Source organism: Macaca thibetana, chromosome X, assembly GCF_024542745.1.
Source record: "Macaca thibetana thibetana isolate TM-01 chromosome X, ASM2454274v1, whole genome shotgun sequence".
Taxonomy (NCBI): domain Eukaryota; kingdom Metazoa; phylum Chordata; class Mammalia; order Primates; family Cercopithecidae; genus Macaca; species Macaca thibetana.
The window spans coordinates 101,618,946-101,646,559 of NC_065598.1; the positions used below are offsets into that span (position 1 = coordinate 101,618,946).

At 39.3% G+C, this 27,614-nt stretch overlaps 1 protein-coding gene across 3 annotated transcripts; it reads right to left on the reverse strand.

Annotated features, from left to right (window-relative positions):
* Window positions 1-2,969: 2,969 nt before the first annotated feature.
* SERPINA7 (serpin family A member 7) lies at window positions 2,970-27,614 on the reverse strand. 3 transcript variants are annotated; one of them, XM_050775977.1, is made up of 5 exons: window positions 27,548-27,614; window positions 25,279-25,917; window positions 24,045-24,318; window positions 23,170-23,317; window positions 2,970-3,182 (listed from the first exon to the last, which is right to left on the reverse strand). In XM_050775977.1, exons 2-5 carry the CDS (start codon window positions 25,898-25,900, stop codon window positions 3,162-3,164), a joined length of 1,065 nt encoding a protein of 354 aa, XP_050631934.1. In that variant the 5' UTR covers window positions 25,901-25,917; window positions 27,548-27,614; the 3' UTR covers window positions 2,970-3,161. The 3 variants fall into 3 exon arrangements, with proteins under 3 accessions (XP_050631934.1, XP_050631932.1, XP_050631933.1); XM_050775975.1 differs by lacking the exon at window positions 2,970-3,182 and adding an exon at window positions 22,373-22,647; XM_050775976.1 differs by lacking the exon at window positions 2,970-3,182 and adding an exon at window positions 22,613-22,708.

Here is a 27,614-nt window from a genome sequence, read left to right on the forward strand (position 1 = left end):
TTCAGCTCCAGTTGTGGCTAAAAGGAGCCAAGGTACAGCTCAGGCCATTGCTTCAAAGGGTGCAAGCCCCAAGCCTTGGCAGTTCCCATGTGGTGTTGGTCTTGCAGGTCTGCAGAAGACAAGAATTAAGATGTCAGAACCTCTGCCTTGATTTCAGAGGATGTATGGAAACACGTGGATGTCCAGGCAGAAGTTTGCTGGACTTCTGCCATGTTGTGGATCCCTCATGGAGGACCTCTGCTGGGGCAGTGGAGAAGGGAAATGTGGGATCAGAGTCCTCACACAGAGCCCCCAGTGAGGCATTACCTAGTGAAGCTGTGAGAAGAGAACCATCATCCTTCAGATCCACCGACAGCATGCACCATGTGCCTGGAAAAGCCACAGACACTCAGTGCCAGCCCATGAAAGCAACCTGGAGAGGGCTGTAGCCTGCAAAGCCACAGGGGTGGAGCTGTCCAAGACCATCAGAACCCAGTTCTTGTATCAGCATGACCTGGATGTGAGACATGGAGTCAAAAGAGAACATTTTGGAACTTTAAGGTTTAATGACTGCCCTATTGGATTTTGAACTTGCATGAGGCCTATAGCCCCTTTGTTTTGGCCAATTTCTCCCGTTTGGAATGAGCATATTTACCAAATGTCTGTACCTCCATTATATGTAGGAGGTAACTAACATGCTTTTGATTTTACAGGCTTATAGGCAAAAGGGACTCGCCTTGTTTCAGATGAGACTTTGGACTTGACTTTTGGATTAATGCTGGAATGAATTAAAACTTTGGGGGATTCTTGGGAGGGCATAATTGTGTGTTGAAATGTGAGAACATGAGATTTGGGAGGAACCAGGGACAGAATAATATGGTTTGGCTGTGTCCCAACCCAAATCTATCTTGAATTGTAGTTCCCATAATCCCCACCTGTTGTGGTAGGGACCCAGTGAGAGGTAATTGAATCATGGGGGAGGTTACCCCCATGCTGCTCTTCTCATGATAGTCAGTGAGTTCTCACAAGATCTGATGGTTTTATAAGTAGATTTTCCCTCTTTTACTTGGCACTTCTCCTTGCTTCCACCATGTGAAGAATGACATGTTTGCTTCCCCTTCCACCATGATTGTAAGTTTCCTGAGGCCTCCCCAGCCATGCTAAACTTAGTCAATTAAACCTCTTTCCTTTATAAATTACCCAGTTTCAGGTATGTCTTTATTAGCAGTGTGAAAACAAACTAATATAGCCAGTCTTCAGGCCACAGTGGTAGCTACAGTGCACTGACCATGCCTGTCGTTGGGCCCCAGGGCAGCATATACTGGCACCAGTATCACCAAGTGTAGATGGGATGATACTTGTAACTTCTTGGATGCTGATAGTGGCAGTGGTGGCCTGGGTGGATGGGTGGGTTCTTGGGCCCTTGAGAAGCTGGTATGGTATGGGCAATGACAGTAGCAGTGGCAGGATAATTATCTAGGTCCTGAGTAGTATGTGGTGGTGTTGGCAGTGACTGTGATGTGCTAGGCAGGCCAGTCTCCAGACCCACATGTGGCACCTGCAGGCAGGTGCACCTGAGGTGATAATGGCCAGGTGGGTAAGCCCAACCTCAGGCCTCCAGGAGGATTGCTCTGGTGCCAGTATTGGTGGACTGGGTGGGCAGCTCCTAGGACCCCAGACTGCATGCTCTGGCTTTGAGGGTGTGGGGAGCCAGACCAGGCAGACTTATCCTCAGGCCCTTCAATGTTGTGTGCAGGTGCAGGAGTGGGGCTATCCTGAGGCCCCAAGTGGAATTCTCAGGTTGGGAACAGCAGTGGCTATGCTGTATTCCTGCTACTGGGGAGGCAAGGAACTCTTTAGTGGTGGCAGCCTAGGCCAGCAGGTAAGGAATGTGGACTCTGTTCATGCCTCAGCCCCAGCAACGGCAGCCTGCACCTCACTCATGCCTCAGCCCCAGCACTGCTGGGCCCCAGGACAATGTGCAGTCTGTTGTGGGGTAGGCTTTCAAAATGGCCCCTTGCTGTGGCTGTTTAGGACTTGGAGAGTGTGTGGGATCCAGTGCAAGGTCCCTTTCTGTAGCAGTGCCACTTCACCATCTTTAGGAAACTCCTTATGTTAGTTTCGGGGCCTGTAAGGGTCAAGGGACTCTTCTGTGGCTAGAACTGCACAACTCCACTGTGGGAATGTGGTCCACTGGGGTCTCTCACCGTTTTTCTGCACTAAGGAGTCTATCCCAGGCTCGAGCCAATCTTGGTGAAGCAGGCTACCTCACTTCCCTCTTCTTTGCTTTAGGCATTTCCTGTCACTTTTCTATTGAACACTAGTATTCTCTCCTGTATATCTATTCAAAGGAATATTTTCGATTTACTATTTTGATTTTTCTTAGTGCAGGAACCCAGTACGAGATACTACTAGTAAGTCATCTTGAAGCCTTTCTGGTGTCTGCTAGGGTTGTGTGTGTGTGTGTGTGTGTGTGTGTGTGTGTATCCCTAGCTATTTTTCAGCATAAGATGATGGCATCTAAGAAAAGAGAGAGTTTACTTCTTGCTTTCTAGCCTGTACACCATTTATTTCTTTTTTTCTTGCCTAATTGTTTTAGCAAGAACTTTTAGTAAAATGTTGAAAAGAAGTGGTGAGAATGGGCATCCTTGTCTAGGTCTTATGGGGAATCCTGTCATTTTTTATCATTAGTCATAGTGTTAGATTTGGGTTTTCAATAAATGCCTCTTACCAGGTTGAGAACATTCCATTTCATTCCTAGCTGGTTTTTAATGTGACAGAGTGTTGGATTTTGTCAAATGCTTTATCTTCACCCATTGAAATGATAATGTGCTTTTATTTCTCATTCTGTCAATATGGTGTTTACAGTGATAAATTTCACTCTGAACACTGCTTTTGCCACCTCCTATAAATTTTAATATGTTGTGCTTTTTATTTTCACCCATCTCAAAATATTTTTTAATTTCTCTTGAGATTTCTGCTTTGACTCGTTGGTTGTTTAATACTGTGATGTTTTGTAGCACCATAGCAAAGAATGCCTGCTACTACAGTCCACCCTTCACTGTTGATGTTGGAGAGAGTTACCAAAGGATATAGCTTTTATTTTATCTTCTTGTATTCCATTTTGTCTGCACTCTCCTCTGCTTCACTTGGGGCTTTTCTCTTGATACCAGCCCACTGTTCTACAGCAACTTTAGGCCCTCCTGCAAATACAAAAGTAATAGGGTTCCAGAGAATCTTTTTGTTTAAATCAACTTCAAAATTTTACATCCTCTAATAAATACCTTATTCCATATCATTTATAGTGGCTCCACTTCCTTGATCAGATCCAAATTGATGTGAGACCAAATTCTAATGCCCCAATACTAATGTACATACTAGTTTTGTGCTGCTATAATCATAAGAATTCAAAAATGTCTTCTACTTCACTGAAAGCAAATTCTGTGGAAAAACATATTTTCATCAAAAGATTATTAGTTCACAACCTATTTCATGTAGCAAAGGGAATTTCAGATGATATGGACGTTCTAATTGAGTAATCACTTCATGCCTATGTCATTCTTGATTTTCAAGCTATGCTTGCTTATGTATTCCTTAAGCAATGTTTTCAGAAATATTCTGGGAAAATAAAGGTTCTGTCTGGGCAAACTAAAAATGTCTTTGATTTAATGATTGCTTAATGATTTGGCTGGTGATAGTGCTCTTGGCTCAACATCATTTTAATCTCATGATATAGAAAAGCTCCCTCAATTATCTTGTAATAAGTATTTTTGTTGATGAAAATTTAAAAAGTAGTGTGACGTTTAATTTTCACATTTCCCTTTATTATTGATTCCTAATTTTATTCCATTGTGCCAGAGGAGATACTTTGTATGATTTCAATCTTTTAAAGTTTATCGAGACTTGCTTTGTCATTTAACACATGACCTATTCTAGAATATATTGTATGAGGGCCTGAGAAGAATGTGTATTCTGCTGTTTTTGTATGGTGTGTTCTGTACATGTCTGTTAGTTCTAGCTGCTTTACAGTGTTATTAAAATCTTCTATTTCCTTGCTGATCTTTTGTCTAGCTCTTTCATTCAGAATTAAAGGTGGAGTATCAAACTTTCCAATATTGTTGTTGAACTGTTTATTTCTTCCTTCAATTCTATTTTTGCCACATATATTTTGAGTTCTTTTGTTAAGTGTATATATATGGTTATAATTTATATACTTTCTTGATGAATTGACATTTTATTATTATATAATGTCCCTTTTCTCTTGTAACAACTTTTGTTTTAATGTCTTAACTCATCTGATAATAATATAGTCATACCCACTCTCTTCAGGTTACTATTCACATGAAGAGTTTTTCCACCCTTTTACTTTCAAACTATGTGTGTATTTGAATCAAAGGTGAGTCTCTTGTAGACATCATAAGGTTTGCTTGTGATTTTTTACCCATTCTGTCCACCTCTAGTTTTTAATTGTAGATTTTAATCCATTTATATAATGTAATAACTAATAAGAAATAACTTAAATCTGCCATTATGGTTTTTGTTTTTTATGTGTCTTACAGCTTTTTAGCTCCATAATTGCTCAGATATAGCCTTATTTTGTGCTAAACAGATATATTCTAGTGTATAATTTTAATTCTCTGGTAATTTATATTACTTTATATATTTTATTTGTTTTCTTAGTGGTTTCTGGGATTACAATTAACACCTTAATTTATAACTATCTAGTTTGGATTAATATCAACATATTTACAATTTCAAAAAAATTCTATATAGCTGTGTCTCCTATTTTATAAGGCTATTGCCACATCTTGCATCTTTATTTTATACATTGTGTGTCCATCACCATAGATTTATAAGTGTTGTTTTATGTAGTTGTCTTTTAAATAATATAGGAAAACAGAAGAGTTACAAACCAAACATTACATTAATACTGAATTTTTAATTTTCCTTTGTGGTTATCTTTAATGATTCTTAATTTCTTCATGGTTACCACCTGATTTTTTTTTTTAATTCAACCTGAACTGTTTAGCATTTTTTGTATGGCAGGTGGACTAATAAAAAACTCCCTCAGGTTTTTGTTTTTTTTTACTCTGCTACTATCTTAATTTTTACTTCACTTTGAAGGATAGTTTGTTGAATATAAGATTATTTGTCAACAATTTTTTGTCTTTTGGTATTTTGAAATTGTCATCACATTGCCTCCTGACCTCCATGTTTTTTGATAAAAAATCTGTTCTTACTCTTATTAAAGATCCCTTAGAATTGATGAGTTGCTTTTCCGTTGCTGCTCTCAGGATTCTCTTTGTTATTGTTTTCTGATAATTTGACCATAATATATTTCACTGTTGATCTCTTTCAGTTTATCCTATTTGGAATTCATTAATCTTTTCAGATGTGTGGTCATATCTTTCATCATATTGAAGAATTTTCAGTTATTATATCTTCAAATATCCTTTCTGTCCCTTTTACTCCCTCCTCTCTTTTAGGACTCCCATTATACATATTTTGGTATACTTGATCATGTACTAAAAGACTCAGGCTTTCTTCGTTCTTCATTCTTTTTTTTTTTTTTTTTTTAAATTTATTTATTATTATTATACTTTAAGTTGTAGGGTACATGTGCATAACGTGCAGTTTTGTTACATATGTATACTTGTGCCATGTTGCTGTGCTGCACCCATCAACTCGTCGTTTACATCAGGTATAACTCCCAATGCATTTACTTTCTGATTGTTGACTGACCTTTATTTAAGTTTGCCATTTTTTTCTGCCAGCTCAAATCTGCTAGTAAATTTCACTTAAGTTACCGTACTTATTGACTCCAAAATGTTAATTGGTTTCCCGTTTATAATTTCTATATCTTTATTGATATTCTCTAATCGATGAGACATCATTTGGTTTTCTTTCATTATTATTATGTGGTTTCCTTTAGCTCTTTGAGTATATTTAAAACAGTTACTTCAAAGTCTTTGTGTAGTAATTATAATGCCTGGGTTCCACATTACAGTTTCTATTAATTCTTTCTTGTCTATAACATATTGGCTACATTTTCTTAGTTCATTACCATATATATGTGTGTATATATGTGTGTGTATAAATGTATACATATATATATAGTTAAAACCTGAGAATTATCATAATGTGGCAATTTTAGAAATCATATATTCTCCAATTTCCAGGATTTGTAGATGCTGCTTGTTGTAGTTGTTATTGTTTGTTTAATGACTTTTTCTGAACTAATTTTGTGAAGTCTGTGTTTTTTTCATGTACCAATAAAATCTTTGCTCTGTTAGCTTAGTAGTCAGCAAGTAAATGGACACAGATTTCTTTATATGCCTGCAACCAAAACAAAAAAGTGTTTGCAAATGAGCTCACCATATATATTGGTGCCTGTCTTCAATACCCAGCCTGGCCATTCACGACTCTGCTTTAGCTTTCACTTCCTGCTTACACAAAGCTGGATGGTCAGCTAGAGCTGATTTTTAGGTCCTCAGGAATTTCATGAGAATGTAACCAACCTGGGCATGTGTGTGGACTTATGTATTCCTAGGAATATAACAGAGTTTTGAAAGTCCTTATTCCCAAAGCATGTAATTCCCCAGACTCTTCCCAAGCTTTTTGGTTATTGTTTGCTCCAGCTGTTACCTATTTTCTCAGGCAACAATGGCAAAGTGTTTGCCTTTAAATGTTTTCAACGAGTGTTCCTTGAGTAATCACCTCAGCAGTGGGAGAGTTAGGAAAGCCTTTTAGCCTATCTTCTGGGCAGCCACCAAACATGTCAAAGCAAACAACCACAATCTTTTGAGAAAAAGGTCTGTTCTGCTCTCTTTGGTACCACCAGTGTCTCTACTTAGAAGGTAGGCTGTTGTCTTTGAGGTCACCATCTAGCTAAGCAATGGGATATGGCATCAAGGTAACTTTAAATTCTAAAAACTTCTCTCTTTCCATTCATATTCAACTGATTTTTTCCTGATTAAGCATTCCCCTAGTTGCTACAAGTTTTTGGTTAGTTTTCAGAGTTCAGAAAAAATTGATTGTGACAGGTTTTGCCGGTTTATTAGTTGCCTTTGTGGAGACATGCAGCTTTGGGGTTATATATTCTGCCATTTTCACTCTAAGTGATGAGCTTTACTGAGCCTTTTTGCTTAAATAACCTTTCAGCCTGAGTTTTTCTATTTTGAGTACAGCAATAGTTGGTATTTTAAATCATGCAAGGACACTACTATGGACGAAACTGTGTCCACACAAAATGTATATGTTGAAATGCTAAGCCCCAAAGTGACTGTATTTGGAGACAGGGATTTTAGGACGTAATTAAGATTAAAGGAGGTCATAATGATGGGATCCTAATCTAATAGGATTGGTGGCCTTATGAAAAGAGGAATAAAGAAGTTTTTATGTCTCTCCATGCACACGCACAGAGAAAAGGCCATGTAGGGACTCAGTGAGAAGGCAGCTGTCTGCGAGCCAGGAAAGGGGTCCTCACCAAAGATCAACCCTGTCAGACCTTGATCTGGGACTTCAGTCCTCCAGAACTGTGAGAAAATACATTTGGGTGGTTTAAGCCACTCAGTCTGTAATATTTTATTATGGCATCCTGAGCAGACTAAGACAACCACCAATTGCTGGTCTGTATTGCTTTCTATTTTAAATCTCAAACTAGGTAATTCTTGCTTGTGTGCATCCCTTTTTTGACACACCTTGCTAAATGCAGCAAGTAACAACCAAAACACACTACTGACATTCTGTTATTCAATCTCTCTTCCTAGAGGTTCAGGCTTAGTAGGTCTTTTGTCTGACTTCCAAATTATCATGGATAATAAATTCATCCAGCATTTGTCACTGTACAACTTGGGTATCCATATCTCCAGTTTCCAATGTCAGCTTCCTTACTTCATACAAATTGACTACTAAGGGAAAGCCATACAATGTAGTTTTTAAATTATGGGTGAATTCCACTTCAAAACACCAAATTTCTATATTCCTTAGCATAGTGTCAGCTGTTGTTTAAAATACACCACAATATTTCTGTGACTTAGAGCAACAAAAGTTAATTTTTCACTTATGTAACAGTATAATGTAGATATTCCGAGACAGAAGGTAATTTCTTCCACCTGACGATTCAGAGAAAACAAAATCTTGTGCATGATGCTGGCATCCTGAGCAGACTAAGACAGCCACCAATTGCTGGACTCCATTGTTGGACTTTCTTAGGAGAGACCTCTTCCAAGAAAGAGAAACTGGAGATGGCATACTAGCTTCATAAAATCCATGGTCCAGAAGTGACATGCAGTACTGACTTACCTTATTAGGTACAGTGTTCATAAGACCTAGAACTCATGAGAGTCTTAACGGCCCATAAAAAAAGGTTTTAATTTTAATTTCTGTTAAAAACAGAAGAAAAATATGAACATAATAATAACAAACATATAATTGTGGATTAAGCCAGGATTATATGCATCTGTATATCAATGTAGTCATTAAATATATTTTTATGGGCCGGGCGCAGTGGCTCATGCCTGTAATCCCAGCACTTTTGGAGGCCGAGGTGTGTGGATCACCTGAGGTCAGGACTTTGAGACCAGCCTCACCAACATGGTGAAACCCCGTCTCTACCAAAAATACAAAAATTAGCCAGGTATGGTGGTGCATGCCTGTAGTCCCAGCTACTCAGGAGGCTGAGGCAGGAGAATGGCTTGAACCCAGGAGATGGAGGTTGCAGTGAGCCAAGATTGCACCACTGCACTCCAACCTGGGTGACAGAGCAAAACTCCCTCTCAAAAAAATATATATATTTTTTTTCTTTATGGAGGAAAATGGTCATGAAGTCAGAATACCTAGGGTCTTTGCAAATCACTATGTGGGCTTTGTGATATTTTGGCTCATAGTTTTTGGGTGGGTACTGTGTCTGTTTCTGATGGCTGCTGTGACAAATTACCACAAACTTATTGGCTTACAACAACTGAAATGTATTTTTTGTTACAATTCTGAAGGCCAGAAATACAAAGGAGATTTATTGGACTGAAACCAAGATGTCAGCAGGGCTGTGCTCTCTCTGGAGGCTATGGAAAGAATTTATTTCCTTGCCTTTTCCAACTTCTAGTACTGCATCCTCTGCATTATTTGGCTTTGAGCCTCTTTCTCCATCTTCAAAGCCAGCAAGATAGCATCTTCCAATCTCTCTGTTTCCTGTTAAAGGAACACTTGTAATTGCATTTAGGACCCACTTGGATAATCCAGGATAATGTCCTCATCTAAAGAGACTTAACTTTCTTTATCTGCAAGGTCCTTTTTGCATGTAAATTAAAATTCCCAAGTTCTGTAGATTAGGAAGTAATTATGAGGACCATTATTCAGTCTATCACAAGAAACAATCACATTGCTCCATTTAACTGCATGGATGTGGATGGAAAATGTAGCCCCTCCTTGGACTGCCACTTCCCAGAGACAATCCTTCACTATGGAGGTAGAAGCAGGACAGCTAGCTGACTCTGCCACACTCCTCCATAGGGTTTTCATAAAATTAATTGTGATAATACTTTTAAAATGCTTAGCATAGTGCGTGGCACATAGTTAAAACTTGATATAGCATATCATCTATTATTCTGGTCACTCCTACTGTTCATTTGTACTATTTCTCTCCCACTACCACTTATCCACTTTTTCCTGTAATGCTTTGTTCTTGACTCTTGGGGGCAAGGGTTAATATTAGGAAATACTTTTCTTTTTTTTTTTTTTTTTTTTTTTTTTTTGAGACGGAGTCTCGCTCTGTCGCCCAGGCTGGAGTGCAGTGGCCAGATCTCAGCTCACTGCAAGCTCCGCCTCCCGGGTTCCCGCCATTCTCCTGCCTCAGCCTCCCGAGTAGCTGGGACCACAGGCGCCGCCACCTCGCCCGGCTAATTTTTTGTGTTTTTAGTAGAGACGGGGTTTCGGCGTGTTAGCCAGGATGGTCTCGATCTCCTGACCTTGTGATCCGCCCGTCTCGGCCTCCCAAAGTGCTGGGATTACAGGCTTGAGCCACCGCGCCCGGCCGGGAAATACTTTTCAAAACACACTCTTGTTGCCCACATTGGGTGATCTTGCCTCAGCGTGGTATATCACTTTCTCAGACTGCTTAATTAACCCAGTCTGTCAAGGAATTTGGAAACATTTTCTAAGAACCAGATTCAAAAGCACTGTGAAGGAATCACACAAAGTCAAGTCAAGGTGATTCCTCAGAAAGGATATAATTTACCTTATTCATTAACTTAGGTTGAGTTCTCTATACACCAAGAGACCTTCCACCAGTGGCCAGTAAAGCCTTTGTGTCCTTCTTGTAGAACCTTAGTCCTAATTACCCAAGATCTGATTATTAGTTCCAAAGTCACCTTTACCCTGATGTCCTAGGAGACCTTGAGTTTTTCACCCAAATACCCTCCTGGTAGCTTCTCTGATAGCTCAGTGTCTAAGGCACATGTACACAACAGTGTTGACTATGATCTATAATGCATCTTTTATCAGGACAGGTCTATTATCTTTGAAAAGCCTTTGTTTTTATCTAAGGACCCTCTCCTTTTGGTTATGAGTCTCAGGCATGGTGTCTACTGAAGTATTTCCTTAATCTCAGTTCTTGAGGATAGCATATGTTCCCACATTCCAGGAAGCATCAGACTGTATGCATAAATTGCTTTTGTGTAATACCCACTGTGGGCAGCAGAGGTTAGCAGATACACCACTCTTTGAGGAAGAAACCTATAACTTATTCCTACCCTGCTTCCTTTACCTGCCTTGGCTGAGTTCCAGGTGGAGAGGACAAAAGAGACTCCAGATAAGTCTAGAGACTTTGCTTTAATTCCAGAATGTCATCCTGGAAATCTAAAACCTGTGTGGATAAGCCACACATCCAATACAGTGTTTCAGAAGAGTAGCAATGGCTGAGGGAAGTATTGAGGTGCATGTACATTAGAACAACCTCATAAAAATGCTGGCATCCCTATGTGGTATGGTCTTCATGTCTCTAGGGGAGGGGATTCCTCAAAGGTTGAAGGAGAGCCAGAGTATTGAAAGAAAACTTGATATTGGCATCAGGACAATGCCATAAGGGGGCCTCTATGAATTAAAGATCATGGCAGGACAGGAACCAACTGAGCCAATGCCAGCAGAAATGGGTAGCAGCCAGCACAGAAAGGAAATAGCAGCAGAAGTCAATGTGGACAGGGGCTACCCACTTTGGACAAAAAGTGTCTCCCCTGACATGAAGGCAATACGTGAACAAGTTCCCTCCTTCTATGTTACTTAAATCATTATGAGGGTTGGGAAGTAGGAAAAAGGTGGGAGAAATCCTTGAATGTGGCAATGTATCATCCAAAAGAGAGAGGAAGAGTTCATAAACGACTAACTTTGCCTTGAAGTCACTAGATACACTGATATGCTATTAAAAGGGTTGTGTGGTCAAGAGCGAAGTACAGTGCAGTTATAGGAAAATAAAGTAATATTTTTTTAAACTTCCATAAGCTACTTCAGGGAGATGTCCCCAAACTAAGGTTGCTCGAGACAAACATATGTGGAGAAAGAGAGAGAGAGTGAGAGAGAGAGAGAGAGAGAGAGAGAGAGATTTATTTTAAAGAACTGCCTTATGCAATTGTGTGGTACGCAAATCTGAAATCAGCAGGGCTGGCAAGGTGGAGACCCAGGAAAGAGTTCCTCAATCTTTTCTCTTAAGGCCTTCAACTGATTAGATAAGGGCCACTCACATTATGAGGGATAATATGCTGTACTCAAATTCTACTGATTTAAGTGTTAATCACATGTAAATAATAACTTCACAGCAACATCTACACTGGTATTTAACAACAACAACAACAAAAAAACAGTATCATAGTCAAGTTGACAAAAAATTAGCCAATATACTCACTATAAGAGAGAAGAATTTCAGAGAACTACATGTGAAAGTTATTTGGCCTCAGAAAATACAGTCACATTTGTTTTGTATGCTATAATCCATCACCTTTTCCAAGGCAGAAGCTATATGCAAAGCAGGCAATGATCTGCTGACCTCTGATCAGAACCAGGACAGATCTTTCAAGGATGTAACTCCCTGGAACAAGGAGAGAAGCCGTGACTTACATGACCTTCCAGAGGAGCATGCTGCCTTCACCAAGTCTGTAGCAGCTAGGGACTTATTTTTGTTCCTTAATTGTCTTATGAAATGGATGAATGCAAGTTAATAGTAACAGGAGTACCACAGGTGCTATTCCAAGATGACAGAGGACAAACAACTAGCTTTATGCCATTCCTTGTAATATGTATTAGACACAAAAGGTAACAAGGGCAACCTAATTTTTTCTCTTCAGGACTACCTGGGAGCCTTGGCTGCACCTTAGAATCACCTAGGAGGCTTAAAAAATATTCATGTCTGGACCCTACCTCTTGTTATTCTGATTTAATTCTCTTAAATTACTCACTTTTTCTTTCTTTTTTTTTTTTTTTTTTTTTTTTTTTTTTTGACAGAATCTCACTCTGTCGCCCAGGCTGGAATGCAGTGGCACGATCTCAGCTCACTGCAACCTCCGCTTCCTGGGTAAAAGTGATTCTCCTGCCTCAGCCTCCCAAGTAGCTGGGAGTACAGGCGTGTGACACCATCCCCAGCTAATTTGTATATTTTTAGTAGAGACTGGCTTTTGCCATGTTGGCCAGGTTGGTCTCAAACTCCTGACCTCAGGTGATCCACTCGCCTTGGCCTCCCAAAGTGCTAGGATTACAGGCATGAGCCACTGCATCCGGCCTAAATTACTCACCTTATTGTGAGATAGTTCCTCATACAATTTTTAATATAGAAGTAGCAACATGTGAGCAAATAGGTTATTAAAATAGGTTGTGATTAGTGCTATAAAAATAAATGTCAGGGAGAAAAACCTGTGGACATAGCTAGACGAGACTTTTTTTTTTTTTTTTTTTTTTTTGACGCAAGTTATTGAGTTTTCTTGAGGGACTCATTCACGGGAAAGGTTATATTTAAACTGAGTTTTCTTTCTTAAGGCTTAAAAATTTCAAGCCTGCAGAGACGTACTAAGAATAATATAACCACACCCAGATGCCAGTCACACAGTGCTAAAAAAAGTTTATATTTTATTTTCCTCCTTAAGAAATAAATAAAAATGAAACAAACAATTATAGACGTAGTTGACTTCCTCTTTATTCCTTTACTCAATCTCATCATCACCTGCCTTCCTCTAGAAGCATTAACATAAATCTAATGCATGTATTTCCAGTTCACATCTTTATACTTTTACTTCATATATGTGTATTCATGAATTGTTTAGGTATTGTTTTTAAAAATATTTTTGAATTAAAATTGGCAAATAAATATAGATTCATAGTATATAATGCAATGTTCTGACATACATATGCATTGTGAAATGAGTACAACCAAACTAATTAATATATTCATCATTTCACAGCTATCATTTTTTTGTGGCAAGAACATTTAAAATTTACTCTTTTAGCAATGTTCCAGTATACAATTCATTATTCTTAACTATAGTCACCATACTGTACAAGAGCTCTCCAGAACTACTTAAGTATTCTTTTGTATGGCTTTTTAAGTGACGTAAATAGTGTCATACTTTGTTTTGTTCTTCAACTTTATTCTTACAAGGTTGTCAGAGGCACTTGAATCAGAGCATCTCCATCTTGAATAGGGGGCTGAGTAAAATGAGGCTGAGACCTATTGGGCTGCATTCCAGGAAGTTAGGCATTCTCAGTCACAGGATGAGACAGGAAGTAGGCACAAGATACAGGTCACAAAGACCTTGCTGATAGAACAGCATGCAGTATTCTGTTCTTGCGATAGTTTGCTGAGAATGATGGTTTCCAGCTGCAGAAAACCAAACACCGCATATTCTCACTCATAGGTGGGAACTGAACAATGAGATCACTTGGACTCGGGAAGGGGAACATCACACACTGGGGCCTATCATGGGGAGGGGGGAGGGGGGAGAGATTGCATTGGGAGTTATACCTGATGTAAATGACGAGTTGATGGGTGCTGACGAGTTGATGGGTGCAGCACGCCAACATGGCACAAGTATACATATGTAACAAACCTGCACGTTGTGCACATGTACCCTAGAACTTAAAGTATAATTAAAAAAAAAAAAAAAAAAGAACAGCACGCAGTAAAGAAGCTGGCCAAAACCCGCCAAAACCAAGATGGCGACAAAAGTGACCTCTGGTCTTCCTCACTGCTCATTATACGCTAATTATAATGCATTAACATGCGAAAGGACACTCTCACCAGGTCATGACAGTTTACAGATTCCATGGCAACATCTGGAAGTTACCGTATATGCTCTAAAAAGGGGAGGAACGCTCAGCTTCAAGGGAATTCACCATCCCTTTCCCAGAAAACTCATGAATAATCCACAGCTTGTTTAGCATATAATCAAGAAATAACAATAACTATAAGCAGCTGAGCGGCCAGGCTGCTGCTCTGCCTATGGGGTAGCCATTATTTGTTACTTTACTTTCTTAATAAACTTGCTTTTGCTTTGCATTGTGAACTCGCCCCAAATTCTTTCTTGAGAGAGGTCCAAGAACACCTTCTTGAGATTTAGATCAGGGCCCTTTTCCAGTAACAAAGTAACATTATTTTCTGAGTTTTTGAGATATATTCATATTTAGACATGTAGTTCTAATTTAGCAATTTGGGTGCTCAAACACTATTCCATCATATGAACATTGCTATTATACAATTTAGTCATCCATTCCTTTATTGGTGGATATTTCAGTTTTTGCAGCTTTCCCTTACAGCATTGTTGCCATGAACTTCCTGGCACATGTCTCTAAGTATACACTTGCAAGTGTTTTCTAAGACCGTAGTTCTCAACGGGTTCTACATATTCGAATGACATCGAAAAATTGTAAAGAATGCATAAATATTTCTCATTTCATGTAGATGGAGTAGTTCGTGGTAGGTCAATGCTCCTATAAAGAACACCTAGAAAAGTCAGATAGATTACTAAAATCTAGTTTTAAACATATCTGAAAACTGCAGAAGCAATTAGTATAAAAGGGAAAAAGATTCCAGAGAAAAAATCTTTCCAAGCTGTATTGAGAATCTGTAATTTATTGTCCCCACCCCCCAACCACCAGCACCCCAGGAAGATTTTGCCAGTTCCAGCTGAGGGCAGCACCTGGGGAATCAATAATCCATGTGAGCTTTTGGTGTTCACAGGAAAATGAGTGACAAATTCGAAGACACGGGGGGACTCAAACACACAACCAGAACCTTGCTCAAGGCATTTGCTGATTTCCAAAGCTGTACAGGACTGGAGGCTAAATATAAGTAGAGATGTCCTCTGAAAAGCTGAACGGAATTCCAATATACTCTCTCAAGGCTACTCCGAAGTCTTTGTCTCTTACGACTCTGTAGAGACAAAGACTTCCCCAGGGAGAGTCTTAGGAGACACAGACTTCCCATGTTAGGAGACAAAGACACTTCAGGGGAAGTGGCTAGGAACCCAAATGGAAAGATTTGGAAATCTTAAAGGGAGTGCTGAATTTTCAACAGCTTGGCCAGTGGAAAATTGCCAGTCAAGCAGAATGCATTTAGATGCTGACAATCCAGATTCAGGCAAAGATAGAGGGCTGTATATGGAAGTTGATTATATGCACACCCTATCACTCAGCAATTCCATCCCGTGGTTTATACCCATAAAGGAAACATACATTTATTCACTAGGAGACCTACTTAAGAACGCTTAGAGAGATATTATTTACAAAAGTCCATAAACTAGAGATTGCTTAAGTATCCATCAACATTAGAAGGGACAGACAAAATGTGTTTTCATAAAACAAAATACCATATAACAATGAGACTGAAAACTCTGTAACTATAAGCAATCATCCAGTGTTAAGTGGAAAGCAGAAAAACACAGAAAGAGTATAAATTATATGATTTAATTTTTATTTATTTATTTATTTATTTATTTATTTATTTATTTATTTTTGAGACAGAGTCTCTCTTTGTTGCCCAGGCTGGAGTGCAGTAGCGCAATCTCCACACACTGCAAGTTCTGCCTCCCGGGTTCACACCATTCTCCTGCCTCAGCCTCCCTAGTAACTGGGACTACAGGCACCCGCCACCACACCCGGCTAATTTTTTTGTATTTTTTAGTAGAGATGGGGTTTCACCGTGTTAGCCAGGATGGTCTCTATCTCCTGACCTCATGACCTGCCCATCTCGGCCTCTCAAAGTGCTGGGATTACAGACGTGAGCCACCGCGCTCGGCCTATTTAATTTACATAAAGATTTAAAAACAGGCAAAGTAATTTGTGATGTTAGGAATCAGGATAATTACACTTGGGAGGTTGCTAAGCATAAGGTGGCATGAAAGGGGCTTCTGGGTCATAGATAATGTTCTCTTTCTTGATCTGGGTGCTGATTGCATGGATATGTTCTCTTAGTTAAAATTTATTGAGCTAAATACTTATGACTTGTGTACATTTTGTATGCATAGTATACTACAATAGAAAGATAAAAATTAAGATAAACAGAACAACCAACCAACTAATAAACACATATGCACAGGCCCCACATCCAGGGATATGTTTTCAATTAGTCTTTGGGAGGTCCAGTTACCAGCACTTCCCATAGGTTTATTGGGCAATATTATTTTTTCCATCAGCACTGGTTTCTCTAATTTTTGCCCATTTTTTCTCTTAGATTATATGCCATTTTCTTATTGCTTTTGTTGGCATTTATTATATCACTAATCATGTAACGGGTATACTTATTGCAAATATCTTATTCTTGTCTATAATTATATTTTCACTTTGTTTTTAAGATGTATTTTGTCAATTATTGAGGTTAAATTTTCCAGTATTCTTCTGTATGTGTTTTACTTTTGTTATTATTTCAAAAATCCTTCCCCATTTATTATTTTACAAGATATGCTATTAATACTTTTAAAGTTTACTTTTTATATTTAAATCTCAAATCCATCGTGAATTTATTCCAGTATGTGGCAAAATGTAGGGTTCTCATAATTTTTTCTACACTGCCAGTATAGATGTAATCATCACTTCCCCAAAGATTTGTTACTCCAATTCCATCATATATCAAATTGGTTTACAGTTGGGCAAAGTCATGTAACACAAGCCTATTTTATAATAAAGTGTTGGATATCTCATGTAATTTATTAAATACTGTACTGAAAGTGAAAAACAGAATTGTTTCACACCATCACACCATTAAAAAATTGTAAATCAGACCATCATAAGTCAGGGACCATCCATAGTAGCACTTGGAAGTTGCTGTCATAAAAGAGCATCAGAAAGGCATGATGAAGGCTTACATAAAGCACCAGCTCAGAGGTGATACTTTAAAACACTGGATTCCTTCTTCCACAGCACAGTATACTAACTTAAATCAGAGCTCACTATATGATGGTGTGCTTCCAATAGGAAGAATTCATGAGTCAGGAAGCAACTGATGGAAAATGGAGTGACCACACTCGCATTACTCTCAATGACCCACTGGGGAAATTTGCAACCTGTCCCTACAATTCTAGGATTTGTAGGGTTGCAAGTCATGATCACCAAAGGAAAAACACTTCTGCCATGAAATTCAGCAAGTGTCCCATTGAACTGTAAGCTATGGATGCTGCCTGAACACTTCAGGATCTTTATGTTCAGGTAATAGCAGGCAAGAAAAGGAATCACATCATTTGCTGTGGCCATCCTACAGACACAGGGTGGTTTTTCACCCAAAATGTGTGTCAGGTGTCAAGACTGATTACATCACACACACACATACACCAGGACAGCAGGACAGGCCTCCAAAGCTGGTCAAAAAATGGTTTGAGAGAGGAGGGAAAGGAAACAGCCTTGGGCTTTTATGATTGTTAGGAGTTGAGGCCACTGTGAGGGTTTCTTTGTATAGGCAGCAGCTTGTTTGGCTGGAAATTCTCACTAGCACCAAAGAAAGGAGCAAACTGACTTACTTATCAGCATACCCAGATGTAGGGCATAAAGGAAAGAAGTAGACATAAGACTTAAAAGATGTCAAATATTAAGAAAATGGAGTTAGGCTCTTTATTACACCATTTAGTCAAGGGTAATTGATCCCAATCATTAGAATGAAGAAGAGTTGTTGTTACATAATGGGACAAGTAGAATATGTTTGACATTCAAGTCATCCACATGTGTGCCTCTTTATAATTCCTTGCCCAATTTTGATGGAAAGTGGACATATGAAGTGATCTTGGTCAGAGAATGCTATGGTAACTGGTGGCTCAATACTTGTCATGGATGTGGTTTTTAGTAACGTCATCAGGTGAGCTATGGAGATCAGGTAAACGGAAGGAGAATCTAGAATGGATAGTGGAGGGGAATGAAACATTATCAGTTGTGACACTGAGATCAGCTGCAGCAGCAGAAGCTATAGTTCTTTCTACCAAATGTTTCCTTCTAAGCTTCCTCCAGGAAGAAAGATTGACCAGAATCCTCGAGTAAATGCTTCCAAAACTTATAGGAAGAAGTAGATTTCAGCAGACAAGAAATTGACTGTGTTGGACATGGAGATGTGCCATACAGATTTCTCTTCAAGAAAGGACTTGTTATTCTAGATGCTTAGGAGTCCTGTCAGCAGACAGGCTTCAGCTTTCAGTCCCTTCAAGGGCTGCCTCAGTTGCAGAGATGTCTTGCCCTCAATCATTACCTTTTCTGGTCAGCTCATATTCAATGACTGACCAAAGTAGATGTGTGAGGGTCCAGCTATTTTGACCTAAAACAGAGCAACTCTAACTGGCCATTTTAACTCCAGATTTCCTTGTGCAGTCAACCAAGGTTGTTGCTATTTGAACCTGCATTCTGGCTTGACTTCAGCGTCTGCCTAATTTTGCTTCCTTCCCTTCCATTCTATAGGCATCAATCCCCAGGGCTCTCCCTCATAAATGTTCTGTACTATAAACTCTGCTTCAGGGTCTGCTTCCTGGATAATCAAACCTGCAACATCCCCACTACTACTACTACCAACTTCTGTATTACTTGGAGTAAGGCTAGTGTTATGTGCTTAATGTATGTGTACCCCCAATATTCATATTTTGAAGCCCTAATCCCCAGAGTGGCTGTATTTGGAGTGAGGTAGTAATTAATATTAAGTGAGGTCATAAGGATGGAGCTCTAATATGATAAGATTAGTGTCCTTATAAGAAGAGACACAGGAGAGTTCTCTCTCTCTCTCTCTCTCTCTCTCTCTCTCTCTCTCTCTCTCTCTTTCCCTGTATGCACCAGGGAAAGACTATATGAGAACATAATGAGAAGGTGGCCATCTACAAGCCAGGAAAAGAGCCCTGACTAAAAACAGAATTTGTCAGCACCTTGATACACATTTCATAACAACTCTCCATTTCCCCCTTCCTGCAATCTCTAGCAATCACCGTTCTATCCTTTGTTTTTATGAGTTTTACTAATTTTGATACTTTATGTAAGTGGAATAATACAGTGTTTCTACTTCTTTGACTGGCTTATTTTATTTAGCTTAATGTCCTCCAGGTTCATCCATGTTGCAAATGGCAGGATTTCCTTTTACTTTAAAGCTGAATAATAGTCCGTTGTATGTAGAAACATTTATCCATTCATCTACTGATGGACATTCAGGTTGTTTCCATATCTCACCTACTGTGAATAATGCTGCAGTGGACATTGGTATGCAAATGTCTATTTGAGATCCTGATTTCAATTATTTTTTGTAAATATCCAGACGTGGGATTGCTATATAATATGGTAGTTCTGTTTTTAACATTTTGTGGAACCTCCGTACAGTTTTCCATAATGGGTATACTTACAAAGGGAATTTGTCTGTGTATTGTTGTTGAATTGGTGTTTGTCAAGGAGGTAGGGGAGGAGGATCCAGGGCTTCCTATTCTGCCATCTTGCTGATGTAATTTCAATATTATTTTAATAATTATATTTCTACATTATTAGTGGTATTGTAGTCCTACTTTTTCTTAGCGTTTAAAGAATTATTCTGAAAAGATGTACGTAGATTTCACCAGACTGCCAAAGAGCTCTTTACCTGCTTGTGGCCAAACTTGATCATAAGTAAGTCCACAATCTAGCTTAACGAAGGCAGAAAAAGAGTGGAGGAAGTACCCAACTATTGTAATGCCCTAGTTGATAGATGTTATATATCACCTACATTCATATTTCATTGTTGAGAATTTACTTACATGGCCACACCTAACTGCTAGGGAGGCTAGAACATGTAGTTTATCAGGGAAGCCATGTGTCTATAATTCTATCACAATGTAGAAAGGAAAGCAGAATTGGTAAATTCCATGCAATCCATACCACTACTTTCTTGTGGCTGGTTTCCAAATAAGTTTTCTGTCTTTTTTCTAAGAATTTGTTAATATATTTTCCTGGTTTTTCTGTGCAGACAGATTTTTCTTCCTTTCCACTCTATTCTTTTAATGTTTATTTATTTTTCTTGTTTTACTGCACTAACATCTCCAATACCATTTTAAATAAAAGCAATAATATAGAGGATCCTTGTCTTATTCCCAATTTAGTAAAACTTCTGCTACAAATTTTCTCTATTAAGTGAGATACATGTTCTAGCTATTTTATGGGTAAACTTCACGAGGTTAAGATTCTGTTCTTAGTTTGCTATTCTTAGTTTGTCACAGGACAAACAGTGATAGCCCTTCATGATCTGACCACAGGAAAGAATGACTGAATGAGGTTTAGTCTCTAAGGAGACACATGAATTACTTGAAGGATAATGTCTTTTAATCTGACTTCCCTCTGAAGATACTGATATTCCTTCCAGAACAAGCTCTGATAGAACTCATTTGGAGGGTAGGGGGTAGGAAGCAGTTGATATTACATTTACTCTGGCCTCTGGAGGTAGAGCCTGAGCTAGAGAACAGAAACCTGCAAATCAAGAGACTCACATTACAATCTTGGTTCTGATACCAGCCCACTGTCTGATGTTGACCAACATGATATCTACAGGGCTTTTTATCAGGTCTCAGGCTCTGTGATGAGCATATTACATGCTACATGCTTTGCAACATTGAAGGTTCACAAAATCCCAATGACATGGATATTCTTATTGTTTACATTTTACAAATGAAGAAAATAAGGTATAGGGTTTAAGTGCCTTGTCCGAGATCACCAAACACTAAGTAGCAGGGCCAGGATTGTAATGTAACTTCAGTGAAACAGAACTCCATATTAACAATGATTTTTTTGTACCAGAGATTCTGCTCTGGGCTTCAAAAATTTCTTACACAAAGCAAAGTGTGAACTATACCAGGAATAAGCAAACTTCCATGCAAATGGATCTAATAAGCAAAAATTAGAATGTTTGTAATACACATGCTTTTCTAAACAAATATTTATTTAAACATGGAAGTACAACATCTACAACAGTACTTTTCCTTTTTTTTTTTTTTTTTTTTTTTTTTTTTTTTTTACTATTTTCCTGTCACTGAATTGTTTTACCTCAGGGCTAGAATTTCAGATACTACATCACTACCACTCACTATGCCATTTATACTCAAACTTTAAATACATATTGTCTGAGATAAAATCTAGTTTGGTAGGTGGGAATGAGTTGGCATGTACAGGCATAGGGAAGGTTGTTGAAGGATCTGGGGATACAAAAGTACCAAAATTCTGTAAAATTAGAGCCCAAAAGGTGATTCCTACTTAAACAAGTGGGACAGGGGTGCTATATATGGAAAGGAGTCTGATTAGGATACAGAAAAAGAGGAGCTATGAGATATGACATGAATGAATTTCTTTCTCCACTCTCAGCTTATACATTGGCAAAGTGGAAGTGTGTTTTTCTTTTTTTGGGGGGGAGGGTGGGGTTGGACAGGGGAGTTTCTCTCTCTCTTGCTGTATTGTCCCATGCTTGTTCAGTAACAAAAGCTACATCCCTCTCAAGTCTGTAACTCATTCCCATAGTGGGAGTTCCTTTATTCAACCTACCAATCAGATCTGGCAAGAACACAGAGAATCCTACTAATGGGACAGAGGGAAGGGGGTTGAGAAGTTCACATATAAGACAATGCATCTGCATTGTTCTATGTCCATTGATCTTATTGGAATACTGAGATATGAAGACCTGACCTGCTTTTTAGCTATTCCCCAGAAGACAGAAAAGGGAAAATTTTTCAACCCAGTCAAATTTATTAGAGCAAATGAATTGAGGGGTATTCTGACAAAGAGAAATATACAAACATAGAGCCTTCCTATGCTTTGGATAATAATGAATTACTCATTGACATTCTGAATGTTCTGCCATAGGATTGGCCTCTTCCACAGCCAACGAAGTTCAGCCAGGGTTCAATCTTCATCCCATCATAAGGGAATGCAAGTCCAAGCTCACATCAATCACACCAGGCTATATTATTTATTTATTTCCCATTGCAATACACACGTGCAATTAGCCAATGGCCTTTTCCCCAACTACACTTCCATTGGGTTCACAACTTTCCCTAGAAAGAGAATACTCCTTGTGCTTCTCTCCAAAATCAACAACATGAAAGATCTATTAAATTGGATAATAGGGTGTAGGAAAGTGTTTTCAGGCTGATCCGAAAGTTCAACTTCAGGGACAGCTGCAGCTTCAGTTCCCTTTTCACCAATATGCAGCACAGCCTTATGGGCAGCCTGTGTGGGGAGAGGAAATCCTGCTGGTCTCTGAAGAAACAGGAACAGTCTTTGGGAAGGTCTAGAAGTAAGAAAGTGAAAGGAAAGGTGGGGCCGCCCCTTTGCTATGCTTTGTTTATGGTGCTAGAATATGTAGCTTCCTCCGCTAAATGTAGTCAATCATTCTCTGGTGATTCTACGGCTAGCTGTTGGGAAACACTATGGCCTGCTGCCTCCAGGAGTCACATCTTAAGCATTCCCTCCTCACACCTCCTCCAGAACTGCATCTCACCAGAGTCACTTCTGATCATTAAGCTGTTCTATCAGAGTAATTTTAGGACATAAAGGTCAAGGATGGAAGAAGCTGATACAATTACTTATTTGGAGTAATGGGAATGACTCTGGAGTGATTCTAGGTTAGGAGGAGTCGCACTGCCTCTCTAGGCATCAGATTGCTAATTGGTAAAATAAGAAAGTTGAATTAATTGACTCCTAATTTCCTTTCCAGTTCATACATTTAATAACTCTAGTTTATCAACTTACATTGGAAAGTTTCAGACCATTGTCCTCTGTGAGTCCAGAAAAATCAGCATTTTCAGCATAGGCACGCTGAATGCCCATCTTCAAAAGTGTGGCTCCAAGGTCATATGTGGCAGAAATGGAAACCTTTGGAACAAACAAGTCAACCCATCTGTGGGGAAAGAGGAAGGGAACACATGGTAATCACCATATCAAGCTTATGAGTCTCCTTCTCTCTCTCATGATGGTATTATATTGAACTCTGCTTCTTCCCTGAGTATTGACAACCATTACTATGTAAGTCAATACATGGCACCAAACTCACAGAAGTTATTCTGAAAGGAATGCACTCAGGTACAGTCAATGTTGGGCTGAAACACTGGGAGTAGGGAGATATAACTCCTTTATAATCAAGAGAAAACATCTCTGGGGTGATGACCAAGGTCAGGGAGCCAGTGGCATGAAGGTTAATGGGTAGCACCCAGGAGCTTCACAGTTTTCTGCCTTGCACTTCCAGTCCAAAGTGGCTGCCCAATCACCTTTCAACATCAAAATCCAACCTGTTCCTTGAGCTCTAGTTGGTCTACAGGAAGGCATCAATTTACTAGTAGGCTGACTTTGGGGAGCTCATCTTATCTTTAAAGACCAGACTTCCTAATTTGAAAAATGCCAATTATACTGCCTCCTTTGTAGGTTTGTTGATGTGCTTGGATGATATGAAGTATGTAGAATGCCCAGCCGAGGGCCTGGTAGACAGTATTTTCTTGGCATATTCTAGTGATCATACATAGCCGTTGGGTAGTTTAGGGTGATTCTTCTGCCTCCGGGTTTCTGCTGAACTCAGTCTCACCTGCACTGTTATGACCACCTTCCACCCACACATCCTCTAAAGTATTTACCCCTTCTGCAGTAAGCGGTTCCACTTCTTCAGTGTTTTAGATGACATGGCCGCTTCCATTGACTCCATCTGTCCCTCCTTGGGAAGAACAAAGAGTGCCAGAGCATTCTCGCTGTAGTCCATTTGCAGAACTGTGCAGTTCAATTCCATGTCCACTAGGTGATAGTATTGTTCCATCTGGTGCATCATGGGCACTTGCACAGTGGTGGTCTTGTCTATTAAGAAGCTGGAACTGTCTTCTGTCTTGGATGGATCAAAAGGATTTGCCCACTGGGCTTAAAATACAAAGAAAAGAGAGGTGTTTATTTTAAACCGGTATCAGTACCAACAAGACCTTTTCCATTAGTCATTTCATTTAGAAATTAAGACCACCACAGAGTTAGGTACGTACAGTCCAGGACTGTTGGGCTCCATGATTTGTGCTCAAAACTACTATACCACACTAAGCCCATCAGAGCCATAGTTTCCTCTTCCATAAAAAGGTACACGGACATCAAACACACTAGGGCAAAATGAGACAATAGATCTGTTCTGCCATTTTAGCCAATCTATATACGTGTGGTTTGTGGCTGACAATTGATTACTCCTCCAAGAAATGTGACTGACATATACTATAGAACCAGGAGAAATCATTTGAGCACACTACCTTTAGAAAATAGTCACATGATTCTTGTTTCTACAAGCACCAGCTTTAGACTCACACGACCTTGCTGGGAATATCAGTTCTAAAACTTATTAACTGTGTAAACTTGGGCACTTATGAGGATTGGATGAGACAGTGTGTGTATACCACACATGTAGGATGGTGTTTAGTACACAGTGAGTGTATAATACATGGTAAAATCATGTATGTAACATGCCTAAGTATGTACAGCAAGTGAGAATCACAGTAGGCTTTACATACAAATATGTCTACTTGACAAGTGCAAGCTTGTCCCACCTCACCAAATCTTTTGGAAACCATGAATCTTTAGCCAATTATGAGCAAGATGTTCATACCATTGTCACCCACCTCTCTGAAAGGGCGCTCTCCCTAGAAATTTCCTGGACTCATTCACAGAGCTGTGTGTCCATCTTGGAAGATCCAATACTATTCACAGCTATGTTCAGTGGAGCAGATCACTGTGGTATGAGGGACACCTACTGATGCCAGTAATAAGAGACCATGAGCTCCCCTCAGCACTCCACCCAAGTATCTGAGCCCTAGACTGAAAATTGACATCTGAAAGTCTTACCTTTAAAGTGAATATAGTTCACTAAGACCATGATGGTGTTTGGTTTGAGGTCTTGAATTAGACCTACAACTTTCCCTTTGGTTTGCATCTTCACATGACTGTTAATCTCTTGCTTGGCTGCAGAAATGTTGGAGAAGTCAGTAGAAAAGACTTCAGTCTCATAGAGAGTCTTGACATCATCCAAGAACTTTGCCAGTGGTTTCAGATGCTTGCCAATGAAGAGGGCATTTCCTATCTGCAATTCCAGTTCCTTCTTTGGAAAATTCAGTGAACAGATCAGATGCTGGAAGCCATGCTGGATATCTACCATGGGAGTGTCTGTGAGGTTGAACCCCAAGGTCTCCACAATCTCAGTTTGGGTGCTGAAGCAGGCCCCAAAAGAAAGCATAACCAAAGCTGCAGAAATGCTCACAGGGGAAAAGAAGATGTTCTTATCTGGGGTCTCCACAGTGAACCTTCGGTACAGGTTGAATGCAAAATCAGCATTGATGGATGACATCTTATAGAGAGTGGCATTTTGTTGGGGTGAATGGCAGGCTATTACTTTGCCTTCAGGTGATGCACAACGGATTGTAGAATGAAGCCCAAGTACCAAGAGACCCAGATAGAGGAATGGTGACATTTTGGAAGGAAGTTAATCTATAAGAGATGAAGTGAGAGAACCATTGAGGGAGCTTAGTTGGATGAAATACTCCCTGAGCCAGAGACACATAATAATCGCCCACATTGATTAATAAAACAATAGTAAATATTTGATGATGTGCTCATCAGGGGCTGAGCAGGGGTTTCTCTCCCCTGAAAAATTGGAGATGCATCTAATATGGACAGGGAGTAGAAGAAGTGGCTTGCTGGGACCACAGAAATAATGCCATGGACTATCATTCAGGTGTTATAGCAACATTATGAAAATGCTGTGAGTAAATTAAATTCATGGAAATTGAATCACTTTTTATTTGAACTAGAGGCAGCCTTTTGGAGAGAGAGGGGGTATTCTTAGGTTAAACTAGTACTCCCTCTTCATACATTATTCATTGTCAATCAGAATTTTAGATTTTTTTTTCATTTGGCATTTTCTTAAAATAAAATCTACGAGATGAGAGAACACTTGCAACTTCTTTGTCTAAAAGACAAAATGAAAGTAATTTGTACAATATATAATTAGTTGGAATGGACCGGTGGTGGTTTATGGAGCCATGTACAAGTCATGAGCTGAAATTCATGCATTTTGCAATGCATGGAAGCCACAGAGGTATTTTCAAACAACTGGAAAATGAAAGAATAACTTTCTACATTTTAGATTTCTTTCACCATTCATCTTAGTAACATCTAAGCAGTCATTTCTAAGTTGTAAGACATCTTAACACTATTATTCTTACACCTATGCATGTTACTTTTAATTATTATAAAGAAAGCCACAAAGATATGGTGTAAGGTTCTCTGATCCTGGAAGAGTGCAAAGAAGTGGAGTAAAGGAGTCAGGTGTGGAAATCCCATGAAAGTGGACATGTGTACTTAGAAGGAAGAGATCTATGAACTCAGAAAAACGATCCTTCCTCCGCCCTCCATCTTCTTCCTGAGTGATCTTACCCTCGGCACTCAGTTGCTAGAAACTGTATCTCTCTCAGTCAGATTGCTCTCCTGAACTCCTAGCCATTTATCCAGCTGTCTTTTGGATATATCCACCAGGATGGTCCACACAGACCCCAGTCTCAATAAGAAAATCTCAAAGTTGCCATATGTAAACATATCATCTCCCTACCCCTTAAGCTTGCTCCCTCATCTTCATTCCACATCTCAGTCTATCACGTCACTGTCTATAGAGACACCTAAGCCAGATACCTGGGAATAATCTTAGAGTCTCCTTTTATTCTCATTCCCCACATCTAATGAAGCATGATGTCTTATGAATACTAACTCTTAAATAACTCTCAAAACTTATCCCTTCTCTTCATTCCTGCTGCCTCTGCCTCTCAGTTCATGGCCTGAGCTACTGTATTGGCTCCTAACAGGTCACACCATCTCCTGTATCCTCCATACCAACCCCCCATTGTTCACCACTCTATCCAATCTCCATATTGTCATCAGAGTCCTCTTTCTTTAAAAGTCACTGAGGCTGGTAGAAAGTCAAGTATTAGATGACCACACTTAGACCTTCGCCCCTAGAGCCAGGAATTTGGTTTGGGACTCTGACTTGTCAACTTGGTTATTTGGGACTCTGACTTGCTGATAGAGATGTTCAAAGTTCCCAAAGAGAAAAAAAAGTACTTACAGCAAATGCCCAAGAATTCACCTGCATCTCTCAGAAAGCAACATCTTTCCATTTTTATAGCATGTCC

Coding starts and splice junctions, on each gene's coding strand:
- SERPINA7 (XM_050775975.1), bottom strand. CDS start 25,900: ATGTCACCATTCCTCTATCTGGGTCTCTTGGTACTTGGGCTTCATTCT. Junction 24,319..25,278: donor GAACTATATTCACTTTAAAG/GTAAGACTTTCA, acceptor TTGTATTTTAAG/CCCAGTGGGCAAATCCTTTT. Junction 23,318..24,044: donor AACCGCTTACTGCAGAAGGG/GTAAATACTTTA, acceptor CTTTCCCCACAG/ATGGGTTGACTTGTTTGTTC.